The 16,717-nt window shown below is 40.2% G+C and overlaps 1 protein-coding gene across 18 annotated transcripts in view; it reads right to left on the bottom strand.

Moving 5' to 3' along the window:
* Positions 1 to 1,868: 1,868 nt before the first annotated feature.
* Positions 1,869 to 16,717, bottom strand: part of cadpsa (Ca2+-dependent activator protein for secretion a) — a 179,218-nt gene continuing 164,369 nt past the window's right edge. For all 18 annotated transcript variants that reach the window (XM_055010580.1, XM_055010575.1, XM_055010576.1 and 15 more), the window contains 2 exons: positions 10,974 to 11,078; positions 1,869 to 7,241 (listed from right to left, as the gene is read on the bottom strand). In XM_055010580.1, the coding sequence (XP_054866555.1) occupies positions 7,068 to 7,241; positions 10,974 to 11,078 (279 nt within the window). In that variant the 3' untranslated portion in view covers positions 1,869 to 7,067. The remainder of the gene's footprint in view (positions 7,242 to 10,973; positions 11,079 to 16,717) is intronic.

The following is a 16,717-nucleotide window of genomic DNA, read 5'->3' as shown; positions in this document are numbered from 1 at the left end:
GGAGCCCAGCTGTGTTTAATTAAACTGATTGGACTTGATTAGGAAAGGCACATACCTGTCTATATAAGACCTTACAGCTCACAGTGCATGTCAGAGCAAATGAGAATCATGAGGTCGAAGGAACTGCCCAAGGAGCTCAGAGACAGAATTGTGGCAAGGCACAGATCTGGCCAAGGTTACAAAAGAATTTCTGCAGCACTCAAGGTTCCTAAGAGCACAGTGGCCTCCATAATCCTTAAATGGAAGAAGTTTGGGACGACCAGAACTCTTCCTAGACCTGGCCGTCCAGCCAAACTGAGCAATCGTGGGAGAAGAGCCTTGGTGAGAGAGGTAAAGAAGAACCCAAAGATCACCGCGGCTGAGCTCCAGAGATGCAGCAGGGAGATGGGAGAAAGTTCCACAAAGTCAACTATCACTGCAGCCCTCCACCAGTCGGGCCTTTATGGCAGAGTGGCCTGACGGAAGCCTCTCCTCAGTGCAAGACATATGAAAGCCTGCATAGAGTTTGCCAAAAAACACATGAAGGACTCCCAGACTATGAGAAATAAGATTCTCTGGTCTGATGAGACCAAGATTGAACTTTCTGGCGTTAATTCTAAGCGGTACGTGTGGAGAAAACCAGGCACTGCTCATCACCTGCCCAATAGCATCCCAACAGTGAAACATGGTGGTGGCAGCATCATGCTATGGGGGTGTTTTTCAGCTGCAGGGACAGGACGACTGGTTGCAATTGAAGGAAAGATGAATGCGGTTAAGTACAGAGATATCCTGGAAGAAAACCTCTTCCAGAGTGCTCTGGACCTCAGACTGGGCCGAAGGTTCACCTTCCAACAAGACAATGACCCTAAGCACACAGCTAAAATAACAAAGGAGTGGCTTCGGAACAACTCTGTGACCATTCTTGACTGGCCCAGCCAGAGCCCTGACCTAAACCCAATTGAGCATCTCTGGAGAGATCTGAAAATGTCTGTCCACCAACGTTCACCATCCAGCCTGACAGAACTGGAGAGGATCTGCAAGGAAGAATGGCAGAGGATCCCCAAATCCAGGTGTGAAAAACTTGTTGCATCATTCCCAAGAAGACTCATGGCTGTACTAGCTCAAAAGGGTGCTTCTACTCAATACTGAGCAAAGGGTCTGAATACTTATGACCGTGTGATATTTCAGTTTTTCTTTTTTAATAAATATGCAAAAATTTCTACATTTCTGTTTTTTTCTGTCAAGATAGGGTGCTGAGTGTACATTAATGAGAAATAAAATGAACTTTTTTGATTTTAGCAAATGGCTGCAATGAAACAAAGAGTGAAAAATTTAAAGGGGTCTGAATACTTTCCGTACCCACTGTAGTTTTGATATTTTCATTGTCAGCCTTGATTGAATGTCTCACTCTACCTCATATTATCAGGATCAGACTAATTCTTTGGACTGTTTTCCATCAGTCAGTTTGTCCTCTTGGTCAGCAGTAACAGCAGCTAAATATCTAGCTTCTACTGCTGAGAAAAAGATCACTTTAGCATGGATTAGAGTAGGGTTAGTAAACAACACAGAAAACATGGAATAAAGATGCTACCATTGATGTGGAAGCTGAGCCAATCAAGCCTTTGATAGTTTACCTATTGTTGATGGATATGGAGCAGAAAACTGTAAAAGAGCAGGTTTGTTGTTCAAAAATTTGAAGCTCAAATTTCCTCCAATTCTGGAATGAAAAGTATTATTTATTAATTTTTTTTAAAAAAACAGTACAAAGAAAGATTTTCAGCAAATCACGAGGACGGTTTCAACTTATTTCTCTCGTCAATTCACATTCAGTCAGTCACATTCATTCACAGCAGCAACAACAATGAATGAGTCCACAAGTTCTTTCCACATTTGTCATTCACCTTTTATTTAAATGTCCTTGTCCTTGATGGGTTCTTTTACGAAGGCAGAAGCATGGTGAACCCACCGGTAGCTTCACACACAGAGCAAAAACACTTCAGGGAGTGATTACCAGGGACATGCAGTACTTGCACACAGGATGACACATAGCTCTAAGAGTACAGTATAGAAAACAGTTGACAGAGAGAAACTACTGGCAAACTTCACTTTCCATGATCCATTATAAAAAATGCGGACAAACCCGATTATACATCCTAGAGAGGTGCACACTATAATATAAGAACATGTACAGTTACAGTACATGGCAAATTAACCCTATCATTTAAATACTATCTGACTAAAAAAAGAACATTTGTTTAACAATTGAAAAGGTGAAAAAAGTCTGTCAGTGTGATAAAAACCAAACTAAATGTGTATTTCCTTGCTAACTTACCTATTAACTACAACAAAGGAAAAAGTTGGGTTGATGTGGATGTCAAAGCAGCAACATTTAAAGATGTGAGACCATGGACTGCTTGTTCACTTAAACAAGATGCAACAGATTCATCTGGAGGCTTATTGACAGAGATTCTTAAATTATCAACAGTGCATCACTTTCTACATACAGGAATCAATACAGTTGTGCACCCTCTCAATGGGAAATCATTTGTGGCACCAACACAAAGAGAAACCTTTAAATTATTATTTCACTGCACAAAACCCAAAGAATTAGCTATACATATCTGAAACATTTTTCCTGCCTGACTAATGTGTGATTTCATTTTATTTAGTGTCCATGGTTTCATCTCTCATGACAATAGTCTGGATGTGCTCACAAGGGGATTCAGTGGATGTGAGCTTCGTTTAATTGCCCATGCAAGTTTCATACTGATTGCACTTGTCTCAATTAGGCAGCTTAATCTCATGTTTTTGTGATGTTTAAATTAATTACTGCCATGTTTTGTTGAATAAAGATGAGGTTTTGGTCCTGCCAGTTGTCCACCCATCTGCCCAACACCTTGAAGCATGTGTCAGATATATTGTGAATATAGCTCCACTCCAGAGGTCAGGTCAGCTGTGATTTTACTGGCTTCATGGCCTCTTCACAGCAGTGTGTTCAAGACAGCTTTGAAATGCTTGAACTACAACTGGAAAGTTAAAAAAAGAGCAATATTTCTGTTATGTTGTTAATTTTGTCTATTAATTATTTTGTAGGATGTAATGCACATTGCCACCTGTTGTCAAAGCTTTATATTGCTAACTGAAATACAGTATTTGAGTTGAAAAAAAAAAAGTCTTCCAGCAGTGTCAGCCTACAACTCTGTGTATCAATATATGTCCTGTCCTTGCATGTATTGCAAATACATAAAAGCAAGCTGCACAGAGAAGTTGTTCATTTGTTTGACACACTTTTAGAGGCATCCTGGCCATATGGAGGCAAATGGATCATTGTCAAAAGATCCATCCATCCATCCATTATCTATACACCGCTTAATCCTCACTAGGGTCGCGGGGGGGCTGGAGTCTATCCCAGCTGACTCAGGTGAAGGCAGGGGACACCCTAGACAGGTCACCAGTCTGTCACAGGGCTACATACAGAGACAAACAATCACTCTCACATTCACACCTACGGGCAATTTAGAATGATCAATTAACCTCAGCATATTTTTGGACTGTGGGAGGAAGCCGGAGTACCCGGAGAAAACCCACGCATGCACAGGGAGAACATGCAAACTCCATGCAGAAAGATCCCGGGAAAGCCGGGACGCGAACCAGGGATCTTCTCGCTGCAAGGTGAAAGTGCTAACCACTACACCACTGTGCAGCCCTCTGTCAAAAGATCATTTCAGCATTTCACTAAATGTGTTTTCTGTGTTATCCAGAGTCAGAGCAGAATCAGTGTCATAGACTAGTCCTGTTCGAGCAACTCGCAGCCTTTTGCTTTGGTGCAGTTAAAATCCACAGCAAAAGGCCACTTGACTCCAGCAGGTAAAGGGATATGCTTCTATCCATGTTTGCCTTGTTTCAGTAAGAGACATATTTTGGTGCCCTCATGTATTTCCAGAGATAAACTCATCTTTGGTTACATCATACCAGCATGCAGTTGTCACTGTTTTCCCCTTTTGCTTGTAATGTGCTGAGAAACCCCAATTTTTCCAAACAAAGAGGCTTATCCTGCGGAGATTTTTTGTTCTATTTTATTTTATTTTTTGACTGTATGTGTTTGCCTTACTGATGAAACTCTCTGGTTTAGCCAACAGAAAACTACTAACAAACTACCCAAGTTTTCTGGATGAAGCCTGGAATTTAAGCTCCACATATATGAACACCTATACTGATTGGAACTGTATTACGCTAATTGGACAGTAATTCTTCAACTCACATTGAGAACCGAACCTCAAATACTTGAACTGTTACAGCCACAGGCAAAAGTGATAATGATCTGTGGGGCTTCTAGACAACATTGGAGTTCTTTAAAAATAGAATATTTCTTCCAGATGTAAACTGGTCTAATCAATGATTAAATAATATTGTTGTTTTTTTTTTGTTGTTTTTTTTGTCACTTTAAAATAGCTCCACTCCACTGTCATATCTTATTGCAGCACATTGTTTAACAAATTTTGTTTAGATTTTTGTGGTCAAGTAATGATGCAAACTCATTACCAAGAAAGTAACATGAGACCATTTTTTACACTCGTTACAACATTTTTCAGCACAACACAGCCTTGTTCATAAACTTCACACCAAAGTACTTATCCATGTTGCTGGAGAACATTCAATACTTTATAAAAAATAAAAAAGCTTCTAAATGTTTTAGTTTCAGCTGTGTTGTTTTTAGACCAGGCAATCTGACCTTAAATCAACTAGTAGCCATCATCTCTAGAAGCATTTGCATCAATTCTTATATAATTTAACAGTAAAAGCCTGACCATGCATTTGTGGGCAGGCTTTAAATAACATAGACATTTGTAGCAGTTTTACTGTTTCATTTGTAGTCAAAGAACAGTGGATCGTGTGTGTGACTGTTTAAGTTCTTTCCCTGACAAACTGCCAAAAGTAAAGCAAAAGAGAAATGTTAGGAGCAAGCAAAAGTAAAGTTCTGGTACAAAGACAAAAATGCATTCACCATGTTCATGGTCACATTTGTCATGGCTCAAACACTCATGTCTTTGCCTTGTTTGATTTTATGTGATCTTACTTCCTCATATTGCTTAAGAGCAATCAGTTTATATTTTATTATTTGCTTGTTACACATTATTGATGAGCATTAGGGTTGGGTATCATTTGTATTTTAACAATTCTGATTGTGCTTCTGCTTATCAATTCAGGTTCCTAAAAATTCTCCAATCCTAGAATTTGAGTTGCAGGTGGTTTGAGTTACTACAAAAGTAAAATTCTGCCTTCCTATGAATGCAAAAGTATTAATAATAATCCAATACTATAACATACAATATGTTGGAGTATAAAAACCATAGGATACATTTTTCTACTTTACATTTTATAACCATAGTACATTTTACTGATTACACTGACATACTTTTAAGTAACATTTTCACTGTAGGACTTTTACAGTGTGGCATTATTACTTTTACCTGCGTTAAGTATCTAAGTATTTTCTTCATCACTGTCCATCTCTGACTATCGAGGAAAACAAACACTGAATAACTCTATGAATTAAAGTGGTTTTAAGCAGTGAGGACCCACAGCCACAGTCTGACACACATCCAGTTTAAGGAAAGTGGTGATGTAGAATGGACTGCTGCTTCTGATGTGAGACAAGTAGCAGCACACTGCTGTAGTCACAGTCAAATGTTGCTATAAAAGCTCTGAGGTCACTTTAACCAGTTATTCATTCAGCTGCAACAAGCCTTGATAAGCAGAAGAGTTACTGAAAGTAAGGGGAAACTAGAAACGCACTCAGAGAGCGCAGTCCTCCGCCAAGGCTGCTCAGTCGTATCATTTCCAACGGATGAAATCTTTAAAACATTTGTAGTCCACAGTGGTGGATTTGTAGTAGGATCACAATCATGTGATCATCAGCAGGCAGCGGATGTAGTGTTCACTTGTTGTCATGGTTACAGTGACGCCATGACGCTATCTCGCAATGATACAGAAATCTTTAACAAATCCGTGGATGCAGACTATAAGCAGCATCACTGCCAAAATCTAATCACTTGGTCTTTGTGTCATTTCAGACCTTCCCTGAAAACATCATCCAAATCCGTTCGTCCGTTTTTGAGTGATGTTGCTAACAGACAGACAAACACGCCGAGCATCACATAACTCCACCACGTTTCTTGGTGGAGTAATAAAGCAGGTCTCATCATATGTTGTTACTATAACATCCTTCTGCATTCTTCACTACAGAGTTTGTGAAACTCTGCTTGGAAATGTTAGCAGAAACACAGAACTACCTGGATAAAATAATTGTAACAGTAGCAACTGTGGCTGGTTTATATTTTAATGTTTAGTTTACTGTAATGATAGCAGGTTCTTGTAAAGCATTTTGTAGCAGCAGTTCTTAAATTAAGGTGTTTGTTTTGGGACACAGCTCACCTGTTGGTCAAGCAGCTCAGCAGCAACTGAGCAGGATAACAGAGTAATGCTTACGTCATGATTTATTAAGGCAAATGCATGTGTAGAAAAAAAACACAGCGGCATTCAGCTTGCAGAATGGTCCAGATGAATAGCAGTAGGTGTTTGCATTACACTGTGTTCTGACTTTGCTACAGGGAGCAGGAGAACTTCTCTTGGGCCGAAGCAGTCATTTCCTTTGGGGCTTATTGGGGCTCTGTCACTCCACCACTCACACTTTCTCTGCCCACACATCTGCACTGCTCTGTACTCTTCAATAACTGCTCATACACTAGTACATCTGAGGTGTTTAACAATCGATAAGCAGAAGTGACATAAAACTTTCCTTACAATTCCTTCAGAATCCAAACTTTGGAAACTTTCATGGTGCCCAACCCTAATGAGCATTAAAAAAATAAACAGACTTAGGTCATGCAAGTGTTTACATACACAAAACAATGTTTTCTTCTTGTATTGAGTCTTGCAGAAATGTGGAATTATTACAAAATGAAAGACTAAAAACAAAGTATGCCAACTTCTTTTGACCTCTCAAAAAAGGCTGCATGGACTTCCTAGGCAGTACACCTCACCCTCTGAAAAACTTTGACATTCTAGTAGTTTTCAGGCCCTTTAATCTAGTTATCATTATCTTCTTCGTCGCTGTCTTTCATGGAAATGCCTTGCATGCCTCCTTCCCTCACTGATGCGGTGGCTTCTTCCAAGGTCAGCCGGTTTCTCACAGTTTCATACATCTTACTGTTTAATGTGGAGTCCAGCACCCCCTGAAGACGGAAGTCACGATACTTTTTCTGTTACAAACAGAAAAAAGACAAACAGTTAGCAATGGCAATCTAGAAACAACCCTACAAATGTTGTCAGTTATAGTGTTCCACTGTTGATGCCCAAAGATACTTCTAGTAAAAGCCCTATCATACAAAGGGCTAAATGGGAACACCAGTCACTTTAACCTTCTTAAAAGTATAAGGGGGAATTTTTTTGGGTTCTGATGTGTCCTACTTAACCCTAGGAGCTTCAGTAAAAAGCATCCAGACCTCTCTTTTAGGTTTTTGAAGATGTTTCACTTTACATTCAAGAAGCTTCTTCAGTTCTAGCTAACTGTTGGTGACTTTCAGATGTTTATTGTCACTCCAGCTCATGTGGCTAATGGCCCCTTAAAGACACAAGACTCACCTGTCTCCAGGTGTAAAATGAGACCTCATCACTGTATTACAGGTACTAGATAGACAACTTCTTCTAGATGTGATTGTTCCTGTGTTGAGCCATACACTTGTACAGCTGTTGTTTAGTAGGCCCTTCTTATATTTTGCATTAGACCACATATACAACGCTACTCCAGATGTGTGCAGGTGTTTCTTCTTCAGGATGAACCAGTTTGTGTTTGAGAGTGTTGCTGGGTCTGAAGTCCACTGGTTGATGTTGTTCCTCCTCTTATTCTTTTCCTCAGTTTGCTGTGCTGTTGTGTTTTCCAGATCCTTTAATTGATTTGATGGTGGCCCAATTGGGATAGTCACACTTCCTCAGTGCTTTCTTCATGTAAGTGTGTTCCTTCCCCTTTCCCTCTGAGTTGGCAGGAACATTGGCAGCCTGATGCTGTAAGATTCTGATGACCACCAGCTCATGGTCCAGTGGGTGGTGAGAATCAAACAGCAGATATTGGTCTGTGTGAAGGTCTTCTGTAGACTTCAATGGAGTGGCTTACGTCCTTGTCAGTGCACACAGTACAGTCCAGAAAAGGCAGTTTGTTTTCCCTCATATCTTTCCTTGTGAACTTGCTGTCCACCAAGGTAATGTGCTCTGTGAAGGCTTCTACTTCTTGGTCTTTGATTTTGACTCAAGTGTTGTCCATATGTATTAGCCAGTGGCTAGGAGTTCAATTCAATCCAGTTCAATGCAATTTTATTGATGTAGTGTCAATTACAGGTCAAATTGTCTCAAGACGCTTTACAGAACCCATATGCCTGAACCCCAGAGCAAGCCAAAAGGCAACAGTGGCAAGTGGTAAGAGATGTTGTCTTAAAAGGGCTCAGTACGCTGCTTTCCACATCCTCCAAGTTGAGGTGGGCCACAAAGTGTGACACTGGATCCAGTGTCCACATGCTGGAGCTGAATAAGGCAAGGCATTGCTCTAGCCGAGTGTGTCAGTCTATTCTGACACATTTTTATTTTCTTGCAGAAAATACTGCCAAAACAAAATGTCCTTTATCCCACTTTCAGCTTGCTTGTTTACAAGATCTGGCTTCAGTAGACCATGATCTGTCCATTAAATATGCTGTTATAGGTATAGACTGTTGAGGGACTTTCCATGATGCACTGAGCCCCTCTCCTCCACTCCCTTTTATTTCTAAAATTCTTGAAAAATTTGTTGCAAGCCAATTATGTGAGCATCTGCATAGAAATGGCTTATCTGAAGAGTTTCAGTCAGGATTTAGAATACATAATCGTACAGAGACAGCACTGGTGAAAGCCACCAATGATCTTATAGCTTCAGACAGTGGACTAGTTCCTATGCTTGTTCTATTGGATCTCAATGCTGCATTTGATACAGTTGATTACAGCATCTTATGGCAGAGACTGAAAAGTGTTATTGGGATTGAAGGAACAACACTAAACTGATTTAAATTATATTTATCAGATAAATTCCAGTTTGTTCATGTTAATGGTGATTCTTCACCCATACCAGTGTTAGTTATGGAGTTCCAAAGGGTTCTGTGTTAGGATTAATACTATTTATTTTGTACATGCTCCCTTTAGGCAACATTATTAAGAAACACTTCAAAATGTCAATGGTTATGCAGATGACATCCAGTTATATTCATCTACAAAGCCAAATGAAACCAATCAATTAGTCAATCTATAGGCATGTCTGAAGGACATATAGGCCTGCATGATCTGTTACTTTCTTCATTTAAATTCACACAAAAACTGAAATTATTGTATTTGACCCCACACACCCCAGGAACACATTATTTAACCAGATTACTCTGGGTGGCATTTCCTTAGCCTCCAAAGTTCTACTGTAAAAAAAACTTTGGAGTTATTTTTGATGATGATATGTCGTTCAACATACATATAAAACCAGTTTGTAGGACGGCCTTCTTTAATCACTGTAATACTGTAAAAATCAGGAACATCTTGTCTTAGAGTGACACTGTGAAACTGCTCCATACATTTAAAACTTCCAGTCTAGACTATTGTAATTCCTTATTATCCTTATTCTATAACTTGATTTGATTTGAATTGAACTGAATTACTCTTTTTTCTGTCTCTCTCCATAGATTCATATGCCACCACTACATGTCACTATTTTTTGTGTGTTTTTTTTCTCCCATAGTTTGCGTTTTGTTCTTTCTGCAGATATATTTGACTTTGGAACTATACATTTCTGATCTGCAGTTACCTTTCCAACCTCCCCAATGTTTATTTTTCTTGTATTTTTCTGTTTCTCTCTTCTTTTATCTCTCTCCTTTACTCTAACCTCAACCATTCAAGGCAGATGGCTGCCATCCTTGAGCCTGGTTCTGTCTGAGGTTTTCTCCTCATAAAGAGGATTTTTTTCCCCCACTGTCACCAAATAGCTGCTCAAATGAGTCTTTACATTTGTTGGGTTTCCGTCTATAATATAATATTGGAAAGATTTTTTTACAATCTCTAAGTGCCATAAGATGACTTATGTGGCTACATATAAATAAAAATTAGTTCATCTGAACTGAATACAATTTTATGTCAGATGGCTCTAGCATGTTGCCTTGAAGAATATGGTTGTCAGCTTTCTTTTCTCATACTGCACATGTGATTCATACTTGGCAGCAGCCTTTATGTAGGATATGGAATGATGAATCCACAAAATCTGTCACAGTGAATTGAGGTGACCTGTCATGGTTCCAACTGTGTCATTGTCATGCATTAATATTATTATCTTGCTTTGCGAGGTGATAATAAAATAGATCATGTCTCATATTACTTTCCATTACAATATCACTGTGATTCATGTTTAACATACCAGAGAAAATTCACGGCGAGGGCATTATTGTGTTGGGAATAATGGGGTATTCGCTTTGGAAAATGGATGTTGTCCTGTAAAGACTGTCAGGCCAGTATGGTAGATTTTAAAAAAAAGTAGAAAATGGAAGTACTGTACCACAAACCAATAAAGCATTTCCATCTGAGACATCCTATTTCCTGAACTGGATAAGTTGATGTGTTGGCTCAGTCAGCTAAGAAAATTTAGCATGGATGGCACTGGGAATGTCGGTGTAAAAGCCTCCAGTCAAACACAGAGACCAAAAAAGTGTTGCAAGTACAACTGACAAAAACACCATACTGTGTGAACAGAGGAGAGAAGTTCATTTTAAGATGAATAACATTAAATTATGTGGAAAGTAGCTGTAAAAAGTTCAAATGTACCAAAGATGAATAGAGTCACTGTTATAACTTCTGTCATTTTTCCTTGTGAACATTCATGTAGCTGAAAGAAACTTGCATGTAGATATGTGATAGAGACATGAGTCAGTCATTCTCACTTTGACAATCCTGATAAGAATCTTCAGCTGATAAACGTGGAGCTGCAGGTCCATACGGTCAGTCAGCCATGTTCCTACAAGGTTCATGGTGCTGGTGTACCATTGCTGTAACACAACACACAAACATGTAGTATATTTAGTTATCAGACTCTCCATGAAGGGCACACATCTAAATGCAACATTTCAATACTAAGAGCATTTAATCTAAAACAAATATACTAAATATGTACACTGTGTTGCCTTGCTTGTGGTATGTCTGGCAAAGAAAGTGTGTAATGTCATCCTTGCAGCGTACTATCATGACCGTGAGCTCCTTGTGGATCACTGATTGAGAGGCAAGAGGGACATTGCTGACAAGCATAACCTCAGCAGAAAGACATGTCTAATCTCAAGATGTTCATGTTGTGTCGTTAGTACAGCCTAATCAAGTCATCAGAACATGACAGATTTGCCCACACAACTCTGCCTGCATCCCATCATGTGGGTCCCCATTAGTTACTCCCATGGGCTTAGGGTCTATTTAGGTCTGTGTTGTGCACCCCGGGAAGATCCAGCAGTCAGAAGCATCACTTAATGGGGATCCTAATAAAGAGAGAGGCTCATGATGCTCTTGGCACACAGCAACATGTTCGGAGAATGCCATGATGAATGAAGCTGCGTAAAGCAGTCTCTCTCTTTCATGATGCATATATTTCTCTGATGTGTTATGATGACAAAAAAGGTGATTCAGGGGAAGTTACAGTGTGAGTACTCAATGCATTGTTTGGATATTCCTGTAGTGGATAATTCAGCTACGCAAGTGCAAGAAACCTGGCAAGTTGCAGTTCTAAGCTGGGTCCAGCTAGTGTATGTGTACCTTGCTGCAATGCAATGGAAGCAGTTTAGTCGGTATTTACTAAGTGCTGGGGTTTGGGAACCAGCCCTCATTCTAATACTATCAAACAAGTGATACATTCTTCAGTCTTGAAATTTGCCCATATCTGTTTAGACAAGCCCTTTCTAAACTGAGCTCTGTGAGGCACAGTCAGCTCAAAGCACAGCCGCTCTGCAGAAATGGAGCCGAAAGGCTGCAGATGCTCCTCTGTTTGCTCTGGCTGTTGCCAGTCTAATTGATAGATAATGATGAGTGTGGGCTGATACTAATAGAATCTGACTGACTTTCAACATTAAGGGTCACAGTGGAAAGGATGGAGGGTTGGAGAAAATGCAAAAGGAAATTAAGAGGAAAGGAGTAGCATTATGTGTATGTGTGTGGGGTTAGAGGAGATAAGATGCCGAGGGATCATTTCTAAGTTGTACAAGGTAGATTTTTAAAAGTAAACATTTTCACAATAATGGTTTGTTATAATGAATATGATAATCTGCGCTTCCCCTGTTAGCCATGCCTGCATGCTCTGACTTGGGCCATAGACTATAGGCTACTAGACTGAGATTGTGACAGCGTCTTGGAAAAAAGTCAGTTTTTGGTTGAAGGTATCCTTTTAGCTTGGCTTTAAATGATTTTCCATATGTTTCTTTTACAATAGTGGTCTATGGGGGAATACTTTTTGGCCTGCAAGGGATTCTTTTTGTTGCAAGGCTGATGAGAGGCAAGATCCTATCGATCACTCTTATTCCATCAATGGTGTACATAGAAGAGCAGCTTGTTAGCAGAACTGCAACAGACTCAGTGGTCCCTGTGTTTTTACACAAGGGAAATACTGAGTCTGAAAAAAAGTGTTCAGACACAGTATTTAGCTGCAGTTTATCCACATTTCTGCTCCTCTCATACCTCAAAAAGAATTCTTGTAGTTATGTGTATGAAACAAAACAAAAAAGACGTGAAGCATGAAACTAAGTGATTAAGTGTGAAAGTTGCAAGTAAAATGCAACCCATTGTGCTGGCAGTGTAGCAGACTGGTCTAAATGAACATATCTGCTCAGTAGACATGGGTGAGATGGTGAAACCCAGTCGTGTGCAGAATCTTTTACAAATATCCACACTTAGTTTGGAGATCCTGGACTGACAGACTAAATAGCTGCCTTTTTTATTTGTAATGGTTATACATCTTACTTTAACCACAATTTAAAGTTGCCCTGAATGTACGCTATCGTTCAAAAGTTTAGGGGTCAATTTCATGTTTTCCATGAAAACTCCCACTTTTATTCATGTGCTAACATAACTGCTACAAGGGTTTTCTAATCATCAATGAGCCTTTCAACACCATTAGCTAACACAATGTAGCATTAGAACACAGGAGTGATGGTTGCTGGAAATGTTCCTCTGTATCTCTATGGAGATATTCCATTAAAAATCAGCTGTTTCCAGCTACAATAGTCATTTACCACATTAACAATGTCTAGACAGTATTTATTTATTATTATTTCTGATTAATTTAATGTTATCTTCATTTCAGGACATTTCTAAAGGAGCCCAAGCTTTGGAACAGTACTGTAGATTCATCAGGCAGTCAACCTAATAGTGTTTCAAAGTGACAAGTTTCAGTGTTTACTTTTGGTCTGATTTACAGATTAACATTTCAAATGTTTCATTTAAAATTCCTTTGCGGGAGAGTTGTAGGAGGCATGTGCTGCTCACTCATTACCCTGAATCTCTGTAATGCTGGTAAAGAACAAATTTGGTATGACTCACATAAGCCATATTTATGGAAAACACACCAGGTTGAGATAAATGAGAATTATCCTCAGGGTATTATTTTGTGTACTTTCATTAAGAATGATAATATCACAACATGATTTGGAATTTTATCTACTTTGAACTGCCACAATAAAAGACCAAAACCAGCCCACTATCTTAGACCTGCTAAGGCCCTAAGACATGAAAAGATGAGGTTTACATGTAGGTCAAGCTCAGTCATTGGAACATTGGTGGCAGAGAAGATGGCTGTGTGGAAGCAGTTCTGGGGTGAATCAGTGAGGCGACCTGGTGCCAGCAGCTTCCTATCTGTCGCTGTGTGCCTGTGAAGGCTTCGCTGTGGCAGCAGGCCTGTGATCTCGCCCCGAGCACAACCCCCTGCTGGGAGGCCAGGCCTGGAGTGACTGATCCACTGACTGGCTGCTCTCCCTCTTTCCATCATCCAGTTCTCCTTCGCCTCTCCTTTTCTTTAGACTTTGCACCAAGCCACACAGCTCCCATCTGCAGCCATTTTTGCAGCAGCCATTTTGTGCCTGTTCTGCTGTTCTGCCTTCGTTCTCTTCATTTTATATAAAAAGAGGCTTGACAGTTATGTCACAAGTATTCTTGCTGCCACGACTGGCATTTTGGAGGTCTGTTAGGGACATCTTGTGTACACATAATGCGTGTTATTTTCATCACCTTTAAGATCCTTCTAATGCCAGTTTGAATGTAACAGCAGGTTTATTATTTTTACAAAAATGAAAGTGACTGCTGATCCAGACTGACTTGACTCTTTCACAAAGATGTGTTTTTTTGTATTTGGAGTATCTCAATAAATCTGACCGGACTGTTTTCATTTTCACCCCTATAAATGAAGACATGTGGAGTAAACTACATGGTATACTGCTTAGTAAGGGTACGTTCCTGGTTTCTAGGTCTAAATTTTAATCTGATTTTTATATGAGGTTTTCTTACTTCTCTGTTAGAACACAGAAGTTTTTGTTTTAATCAAAATACAATGACTGTATTCCATTTCAATGATTTTGGAATTAAAAGTTTGCAAATCAACATACTGACACAGTTTACTTGTCTTAAGCAAACTAAACAACCAAATAGAATGTTGATCACTGCTTTTTGCAATGACCTCTATCAGTGGTGCCTGTAGTTTAAATAGCTAAAACTACTTGGTAAATGTAAAAAGAAAGTGTGCAATGACAAATAAAGCTATCTATCTATCTAAAGAAATTGCTAAGAGAATCCAACGTTGACTGTTGACAGAATATAGGATGTAAACAGTTGCCGCAGATTTTAAATTCATACACTTTTTACACCCAATTATCTACCCTATGAAGCAGTCAAAAATACCTTTGGTACTGGTTTAGAGAAGTGATGAAACTGCTCACTGTTATTGTTATACAATTTAGCATAGCTAATCAGAACAGGCCCTGCAACAGACTGACGACCTGTCCACGGTGTCCCCTGCCATTCGCCCCAAGTCTGCTGGGATAGAGTCCAGTCCCCTCCACCCCTCCTCCCGCGACCCCAATGAGGATTGAGCAGTGTGAAGATAATGAATGGATGGATCATCAGAAAAAAGTCCTTATAATCCCAGAAATTAATCATACCAGTGGAATTCTGATCCCAGCCCAGACCACTGTCTCCATTATTATCAAGGGTGATCACCCATTCAACAAGTGCAAACCTCCCTCAAGAGTTGACTGCAGTCATGTTCAGCATCGTTTATACACGTTTATAGACTTTAGACCACTGCTACACTCCATTCAGTGAGGGATACAAAGGCCCCCCCCGTTTGGTAAGTCGGACCATGCCGCTGTCTTTCTCACACCAAAATATAAATAATGGCTGAAACAACAAGGCCCGGTGCAAAGAGAGGTGATGCACTGGACCGACCAATCAGAGGCTGCTCTGCAGGATGCCTTGGAAAATACAGACTGGATCATGTTCCAGGGCAGCTCAGACGATGACATCAGTGTGTTTATGGACAACAGCTGTGGGATTTATTGGGAAACTAATGGATGACACCATCCTGAACATTACCAACATATCATTTCCCAACCAGAGGCGATGGGTGGACAAAACCATCGACGATGCCCTGAAGTCCCGCTTTGCTGCCTACAACATCGGGCTTGTCACTGGGGACATGGACAAGTAGAAGGCTGCCACATACGGCCTTCGCAGAGCAGTCAAGGAGGCCATATGCCGCTATGGGAGGAAGCCGTAGTCACAAATAGAGCAACCGAACTCCAGAGGACTGCGGCAGGGACTACAAAACATTGTGGACTACAAAATGACATTTGCATAGGTGAACACCTCTCTCACCAACAATCTGAATTTTCTATGTTCATTTCGAGGCGTACACCATACGAGCCAACGGAAAGCCCAACCCACCTCCCTGAACGACTACCACCCAATTGCCCTGATGTCTGTGGCGATAAGGTGTTTTGAGCAGCTGGTCTAAAACTGCATCACCTCATCCCTATCTGACACCCTGGACTCCCTGCAATTTGCTTATCACCCCATCAAATCGACAGATGTACATACATATACATGCATAGCCTACCTGCTCCACACCGCCCTCACTCACCTGGACACCAGGAGGGGAAACTTTGTTAGGATACTCTTTATGAATTACTCATCGGCATTCAACACTATATTCCTCTCCAGGCTAGTCACCAAGCTGAGAGACTATGGACTGAACCCCTCCCTGTGCAGGTGGGTCCTCTACTTCCTGTCTGGCAGGCTACAGGTGGTCCGAGTGGGCAGCCACACCTCATCCCCACCTCACCTTCAACACTGGAGCCCATAAAGGCTGTGTGCTAAGCTCCCTGCTGTTCTCCTTGTACATCCATGACTGCGAGGCCACATGGGAGAACAACATCATCTGGAAGTTTGCTAACACCACCATATCCAAATACTTTTAGATGGCACTAGACATTACTGTGGGAATCCTGAACAAATTAATACCAAATATGCTAGACCATCTGAGATGAACAAATGTATCTTGACCATCATTTGACTAAATATAATAATAACAACATACTTTTTTGACATTGTCCATAGAGTATCATGTTATATGATGTCCTTTACACTGTTTGAACTGTGTAAA

Source organism: Amphiprion ocellaris, chromosome 5 (assembly GCF_022539595.1).
Source record: "Amphiprion ocellaris isolate individual 3 ecotype Okinawa chromosome 5, ASM2253959v1, whole genome shotgun sequence".
NCBI classification, from domain to species: Eukaryota; Metazoa; Chordata; class Actinopteri; family Pomacentridae; genus Amphiprion; species Amphiprion ocellaris.
Note: the sequence above shows the minus strand (reverse complement) of the source record. Positions and strands in the feature narration are given on the sequence as shown.